This window comes from Limulus polyphemus, unplaced genomic scaffold (genome assembly GCF_000517525.1).
Source record: "Limulus polyphemus unplaced genomic scaffold, Limulus_polyphemus-2.1.2 Scaffold1620, whole genome shotgun sequence".
Taxonomy (NCBI): Eukaryota; Metazoa; Arthropoda; class Merostomata; order Xiphosura; family Limulidae; genus Limulus; species Limulus polyphemus.
This window is the reverse complement of record NW_013667230.1, coordinates 162,889-171,322: the sequence shown is the minus strand read 5'-3', so window position 1 is coordinate 171,322 and position 8,434 is coordinate 162,889. Positions and strand designations below refer to the sequence as shown.

The 8,434-nt window shown below is 30.2% G+C and overlaps 1 protein-coding gene across 1 annotated transcript in view; it reads left to right on the top strand.

The window, feature by feature from the left end:
- The first annotated feature begins 1,493 nt into the window (after positions 1-1,493).
- Positions 1,494-8,434, top strand: part of LOC106464327 (zinc finger protein 665-like) — a 36,147-nt gene continuing 29,206 nt past the window's right edge. Inside the window, exons 1-3 of the mRNA XM_022392018.1 lie at positions 1,494-1,916; positions 3,524-3,687; positions 6,645-6,810. Of these exons, the coding sequence (XP_022247726.1) occupies positions 1,562-1,916; positions 3,524-3,687; positions 6,645-6,810 (685 nt within the window). The 5' untranslated portion in view covers positions 1,494-1,561. The remainder of the gene's footprint in view (positions 1,917-3,523; positions 3,688-6,644; positions 6,811-8,434) is intronic.

Here is an 8,434-nt window from a genome sequence, read left to right as displayed (position 1 = left end):
TTACTTTCATGTTTCACCTTTATAATATAACTACCAAATTATTAATGCATTACGAACATATCACTCGTGAGAGCATTATTACCTCTTCTCTAAAATCGAATAATGTGCTTATGTGAAGAGGAATATATATATATAAATATATCACTTCTTGATAGTAGAGTATTATGTCAGGTACATGGATGTATTTCTCAAAGTCACACAAAAAATGTTTTCATAACTTTTACCAGGTAAAAGTTTAACCTTGTGGTCTTTTGAATGACCAATTTTTCTGAAGAATGTGAAAGTAAAATACAATAAATGAAAGGCAAGTTTTCGACTAGCTTTCTATCTATTAGGAAAACATCCAAACTTTCAAATAAAGTGAAAATAAAAAAGTATTTTTATCTCCCTCTATTAGTAAAGATTGAACTACATTCTCCTTAACAAATGCTGTACTATGAATGAAGGAGACACTAAACAAAAGCCGAAACTAAACAATCAGCAAATTAAATTAAATGTTCTTCTTTTATAAAGTAGAGCGTGTCCCACAAATCAATTGCCATGCAGGCTTCCTTGGAACACTAGGTATACAGCTAGCAGTCAGATAAATTGGATGCTTAAAAACAGAATCATTCAATTTTCAGAGTGTTTGCTCAACATCGCTAGGTATTGTATGAAAAAAGGAAAGTAATCAAGGTTCTGTGTGGACTTCAGGCAGGTGGACGCAGTCACACTCATTAACACATTTCTGGTGTGCATAGACAAATGACTTGGTGCATTGGAAGAATCCCACTGGTTTAATTCATTATATCTTGCATCTAGCTACTAGCAAACCGCGCTAGAAGATTGCAGCAAAGCTAGAACTGCTTTCAGCACTCAAGAAAGCTTGTAAAAATTTCGTGTCATACTATTCGGCCTCTTTAACATACCGTCTAAGTTTCAGTGGTACCTAATTTATGTAACAATATTTTGGCATTTTCTTTCATATTTGAGAAAATGTACTTATGGCATTTGAGCATTTATGATAAGCAGGTCTCAAACCGAAACCAATGAAAATTTTCTATCATGTGGACCTGAAGAGTTTCTCGAAATATCGTAAGTAGAAATGGAGTGTCCACATATTCTGCTCAAATCCAGACAATGGTAAACCGGCTCAAACCTACAAAAACAAAAAAAAAGGAAGTCCAAAGCTTTGTTGGTGTTCCGTCATATTATAAGACGTTTTGTGGTCAGTTTTTCTAGAATAACAGCACCATTGTCAGCATTAATTGTTTGGAGCAGCGTGTAAGGAATTGAAATTTGTCACACGTGTGAAACCGTGTATATTATTTATCTTGCGACTGTGACTTCCACGAACCTTTTTTTAACTGTCTGGTACTATTTTAACGTGTAATTTTTAGAATGCAGGTTCTTCGTATTGTAATATTACTTAGAGTTATTTTGCTATAAAGGTGATTGAAGATAATTACCAATAAAGGATTAGTATTGTGTAGATGGCGTATTATATAATGGGTAGTATTATCATTTTTCGTTTTTGCTGTTGGGTTTTCTACGAAGGTAAATTCCAATTTCTCACGTAATAATGAAATATGTATTACTTTATCTTTACCACAAAAACACGATTGAGATATGTCATAGTGCTTCTCTTGTTGGTTATGATAAAGAAAAAAGGCCATTAATTGATAACGATGCAATTGTTAATGTGAAGTGGGTCGGTGAAGGAAACGGTGACTCTAAGCCTATTCAGGCTGTTGACAATAGACTGAATAGTATTGTGAGTAATGTTAATATTGAAAATAAAATTAAAAATGAAGAATGTGTAGACATAAGTGAGATAGGCCTTTTAAGGCCTGAAGTACATCTTCGGGTGGATGACGAAATTTGTGAAAATGAAGATGATATAAGAACATATCCAGCTAAAGTAATAGCATTTGCGGGTAAGCGTAGACTTTTAAGTTTCCTGTATATTAAATGAATTATTATTATAACTATTATTAAAATAAATTATAGTGTTTTGTTCAGCAATAGTAGCGAACTTTATTTAAGAGATCATATCTGTTAGTGTTAATATTCTGATACTTAGTCTCTCTCCCCAAAACTTTGAGAGGCAGTTATTTTAAATAGCTACATCCTTTTCTTTTTTTTGCCGCATTTATTGTTCAAAGAGAGATGCAGGATATCCTAGAATATTCTTGAAATTTTAAGTTATTAGGCTATATATTTTCTCATGTTTGCATTACTAGAACAAAAGAATGAATAACACAAACAATCGACAGATAATGAAAGGTCATTTCATAATGTGAGCCCAACATTTTCATTGGAATTGGTAGGTTTTGAATAATATTACAGGCAACTTTAACATAAGATACAGATAACAAAGTACCATCTGGTCTATCAAGGCTGTCCTTGCTCACCCACCCTTGATAAAAGTAGAACTTTAAACCCACCTTTTATTCAGGATGTTATTGATCCCCTCTTAAAACTCCTGTAAAGTGCTGGTCTGTTTGACTGCTGATGACAACTCACACATTTTGTTTAGGTAGTTTTTACATATAAATAACTCTCAATTGTTGTTTTGTTAGGAATGGAGTGAAAAATGTCACTGAGATTGGAGGGGGGGGGGCAAGAAAAAATGGAAAACAAATTTTACACAATATTCCATTAAACTTCTCACATGTAAGAAACATGTATTAAGTTAATACTTTAGACACAACAGAGAAGGAGCTTTTATACATACAGTAAGTTTGTTTCTAACTAATAGTATACTGCACAACATAAGGTTTTGGTTACTGCAGTGTTACGTGTGTTATTTTAATTTGTACATGTACTTGTAGACTAAAGTTGCATTTAGTTATTTTCATTATCTGTATATCATATATTACATGATTAATATGCTGTCATTCTGTGGTTAACATATATTTCTTAAAAACCAGTTATTTTTAATAAATATTAACTGTTGTAAAATCAATATTTATTCCAAATTAATTAATGCTAATAGTACGATGACGAGGAACCCATCTTGAGACTAATAATGCTTGGAGATGGCTTGAATGGGTAATGATGATGACAAAACCTACTAGTGCTAATAGTGTTATACAACTCATGAAAGGAAAATGCTTACTTAATATTTTTCAGCACTGTTTTGATGTTATTAAATTTCAGAATCGATCACTAAATTTCATTGCTTAATTTTTGGTCATTTAAAGTTTTTTTCCTCCTGTTTGTTATATGGCATACCCAAAGTATTTTAATTCATGTTATTACTTTATAGTCAATGTAAATGACAAAAAAACCAAGGTATGGTTTTTACAGTAGTTTATCATCCACTTTAAATTAATACAGTATATAATGAACACTACATAATTTCATTTGTAGGAAGTCATAATTTTGTATGTAATTCCATTTTTGTTTTTAAAGTTATTAGTGTTTTTTATTTGCAAAATTAATTGCATATCATGAACTCTATCTAAGCTAGTAGGTGTACATAATCAGTTGTCACTATCAGTATTATGGAATACTAGATCACCGTTTTTTTTTTCTTCAGACACAAGAGAAGAGTTGCTTCATGTAAATCTTCCAGAACCTGCTTTGGAAGGAACCTCTCTGACTTGCAAGTCTGAATTTAGAAATGAAAGAAGGAAGCAACTTGAGAATAACATTTATATTACACCAGACAAAAGTGTTATTGAAACTATTAAAATACCAGAGGTGCATAGTAGACTATTAGTAGTAGAGAGATTTTGTTTCATTGGTTTTAATTTGAGTTCTGGAACTTCACTAATTAGCTACAACTGTCACACTGGAATTTTATTACTTTTAAATACAGAATTGTATTTTAATTTTAAAATGTGTAGTAAAATAATAAAGAAAAGTCATAAGCAATTAATTATAGTTTTAAGGCTTTTTATATTTGAGGATGCACTCCAGTTTTTTTTTAATAAAAATTATTGGTGTGAAACAGATTTTACTTTATGAAAGTGGCTGCAGTTTCTCCTCAAGCCATATGTAATGGTTAAAAAGTTTGAAAGTATTTATATTTCTGATATGGACCATTGTCAGAGGTAACAGAACAATGTATGTATCTTGGTGTAAGGTAAGAGAATGCACTTTACCAATAAATCAACATCATTTTGATCTTTGATAATATTCAACTTACACTTTTATCTATAAAACAATAGCTTCACACTTTAGTGATTTGGTACCTTGTTAGGCTTCCTTTTTAAGTAGGAATGTCTGGTGTGTCAGGTCAGTAAAAGAGCACCATCTGCTTTCTGTTCAATCATTATTATCCCTGCCCCAAACTGGGGTCAAAACACTGGCCTTTTAGAACAATGGGATTATCCTGCCAGATTAACACGCATTAAGAAAAGCCAAAATATAATGAAACAAAATGTTTTGTCAAAAATATTTAGACCAAAGATTACTATTGCAGGCCATAATAATGAGCCAAAATTCAGGGCTTGTGGATAAATGGCCCACTTGGTTATATTTAAAAAAATAAAGGCCTGTAGTATAGTAACCTAGTTCTTTTAATTAATAAATATTTCATATTTTTTCATTATTAAGTTTCTTATTTCTGCAACTGAAATATAAGAGAGAAAATATTTTTGTTTACTACTAGAAATTAAGAATAAAACAAAATTGATATTAATTCTAAAGATACATGAAGAACAATTATCAATTAGTATTTTAAATTGAACAAAGCAGTTATATAAATTTTTATTTTATTATAAACTTTTCAAATTTATTGTTACAATAAGAGTTGGTTGTGATTACTTCAAATAAAAGAAACAAATGCTCTTCCAAAACAGTAATGGCTTGTAATTATGTTATTTTTAAAACACTCAGCTAACATTTTTAACATAAATTTTATTATTTAATTGACTCATTCAACATCATATATACATTTTATACATGTAAAGTGCTGCCACTTTTTATAATACTGTATAATTATTGCTACATTTTCTAAGTTTGTTTAGTTAAGCACATGTTGTAGTAATGCTGGACTAAAATTATAACGTTAAGGTTTACATAAAATTATAGTGAGTAGTCCATGGTCGTGTATTGAAGATAGTGTGTTCTTGACTAAAGATATGTTAGTATTTTAATTTATTTTGTTGTCATTAGTCAATATTTATTTATGCTGTGTTGTACACTGACTAGCTCCTTTGTTTTAATTCCCACCTAACAGTGAGTGGGACCACCTTTTATAATGATAATAGCCAGGACCTAGCTGTACAAAATGGTGGAAGATGAATTGCTCGATTGTAGACCATTGCACGAAGTATATGTTAGCAGATGCATATTATTACACTGACAAATGCAACATTCAAGCTCATCCCAAAGTTGTCAGTCAGATAGAGATCTGGTTATTACAGTGTTCAAGAAAAAGACGACTCAAGTTACTTTCATGCTTTTTAAATTACCTTCAGACAATTTGAGCCTAATGGATTGTTGAAAAAAGAAACTTTTGTCCATCAGGATGGAAATGCAGCATTGTGAAGTAGACATGATCAATAAAAGTATTTATGTTTGCTCTCGATGTTACTTGCCTTCCTAAATAATTCTAAGGACCAAATCCCTAGAACAAAAAACATTTTCATATCATATAGTGTTAGTTATGTCAAGTTGATTTAACTGTATAAGAAATCTATCAATTGATTGTGACACATTAATGGTTTCCATTAGCCTTTCATTAGCAGTCGGCCATAGTCTTTCTTAGTGGCATATATTTTTACATTATATTGCCACTGTTAACAGTCTTTGATCACAGATGTCTTTGGACAACCAGTAAAAAGAAGTTTGTTGATAACACACTTCCCAGATTGGTACTCACTATCATACCTCGAAAAGTCAGAGGGATTCATGCTCTTACCATCATGCTGTTATTACATCCCAATATTTATAGGACTCAAACAATTACGTGATAAGTGTATCTTACACTTACAAATAAATGGTATCTTTAACAAGTTTGTTTCATGGGAGTTATAAGATGGCCAATCAGTGTCATTGAATATCTCTATGTTTGAGGCTTTGTAATTTGGACCCTTTTAAAAGGTTTAATACAAATAAAATTAAGTTTACTTAATAGCATCTAAGAATATTGAGTGATTGAAATTATGAAATTTTTTTCCTTAAATAACACTGTACATTTATCATGCTAATATTAGTCACAAAATAATTAGTAGATATAATTCTATTTATAAAGGAAATGGCACATAGTATTTTTAATGATTTAGATATGAGGTACAACATAAATTTTTCATTTACATAAAAATGTTCCTCGCTTTACATTAAAATGCTTTTCTTTAATAAGTGGTATGTTACTTTCATATCACTTAGGCTTAATGTGAAATAAAATCTCATTTACAGATATAATCGTAATTAGTTTTGCATAATGAAATTGTAAATTTTCTGATACAAAAGTATATAAAACTTTAAGAAGCTGCATATATATTGTGTTAATACAGGGTAGATAGTTAATGCACTTCCTTGATTTATATATATGCATCAGGAAAATATATAAATATTTAGGTAATTGAGAGGACAATTAGAACCAGACCTGAAGTTTGTGTTCAGTTTGTAAACAGCTGTATGAAATCATAACCTGATCATTATCTATTTCAAGCTTGTTCTTACTGTTGTAATAACTTTTCTTATTGTAGGTTGCAACAATCAAAATAAAGAAGGAAATTACATGTTTGTCATCTTCAAGTGAAAGTGAAGAAAATTGTGAAGAGAAATTAAAACAAGAAAACTTTTTCAGTATAGAAAATGAAGAGTTGAAACAAGTAGCAAGTGATCTGGATAGTAAAATTAGCACTAGTACATGTAAGTGTTATATTTCAGTCCATATGATGTTAATGATATACATTATGTGACAATTTTAAATTATTACATTTACCCTTTGCTAGACCAGCATCTATGTGTATTCCACAAAGAAAAGGTATTTATCAATAATACCACACTTCAGTTTAACTTATAAACAAACAATACTTCCAACACTGTTTATAGACATTTTTTATCTATTTATGAATAGGTTGATAATACTTACTAAATTATAAGTATAAAATATTGAATAAATATAAATTTTGAACTAAAAATGTTTGACTTTTGTAGATTTTTCTTTTATCACATCATATTATATTCATCTCTAACAGTTTAAGAAACCACCAATGAAGAGTTGAGTAAAAATAGGAATTTATCATATTGGTTCTTCACTCTTGGCTTCCTTTTCAAACACTATCCTCTAGTAGTGTTCTCTTTATGTACCTCATACTTTTTCCATCACCTGCAGCTAAATATAGTACCAATTCTGTAGCTAAGAGTAGGGGCTCTTATTAATATTGCTTTAACTGAATTGTCCACTTGTCATAATCTATGCACTTGTAATCTGCAGTAATAATGGTTTGGTTTAATAATATGTTGGTTGAAGTAATATCAATTTAAATATTTTTGTATTAAGTTACTAATTTGTGTTTGGTATAGTCTAATTTCTCTTTTAGAAAACTAACTTGTTTTGTTTCAAAATGTTGGACAGGTAATCAGGCAGGCAGTAGCACTGCCTATGTAGGAATGTCATGGATTGTTCATTGAAATGAATTTTAAATATTTCCTCAATAGGTCATTAGAACTTTACAATACTATACAGTGTTTCCTTTTATAACAATATCTGTATAATAACTGAGTCGCAAATTCTGGGAATGTCTGTAAATATCATAGCAAAAAGTTTAAATTTCTTGTTCTTCTTTTTTTTTTATCACATGATAACTCAAAAACCAAAACAGTGGTGGCAATCAATTTCACTGAGGTGACATAGTTTCAAACAGAGTATCCACTTTTATAATTATTATTATTATCTAGAAGTAATTTAAAAAAAATCATAATTCTAGTGTAAACAATGTTATCATTACCCCTCAAAGTTAGCTTTCTTACAGAAATTTGGTGTTCCTTTAAAAAGCTGAAGTACAGGGTGAAACAGGAATTACCAGCCAATAATAGATAAACAGTAAATATTACAGTTGGAACCTCATTGTATTTAGAACTTGGTTATAAATACAACCTTCCTATGTCTGTTGAAACACTGCATTAAAAATATAAGCAAACAAGTAAAGGAAAAACTTTTCAAAAAAAGGAAGTAAATGTAAGGATGGCTATTATTAATCCTTCAGAAACAATGCAAACACAATAGCAGGGATAGCATTTGCATTATCCTTGCATAATAGCACAGGAAAGAATTAACATATAGCAATATATATAACTATTCACTCACAATTGAGTTTAATTTATCCTATTTTTGTCTGCTAACTCTTTCCAGACGGGTCACAGGTGAAAGGCCATGTCATCGAGTTTGTTGACTCGCATTCCAAACTTTATTGAACTACTATTTCATGAATTTATGTCAATAAGTTTGGTATCAAACTGTAGATTATAATTCAAATTTTAGTAGTATACC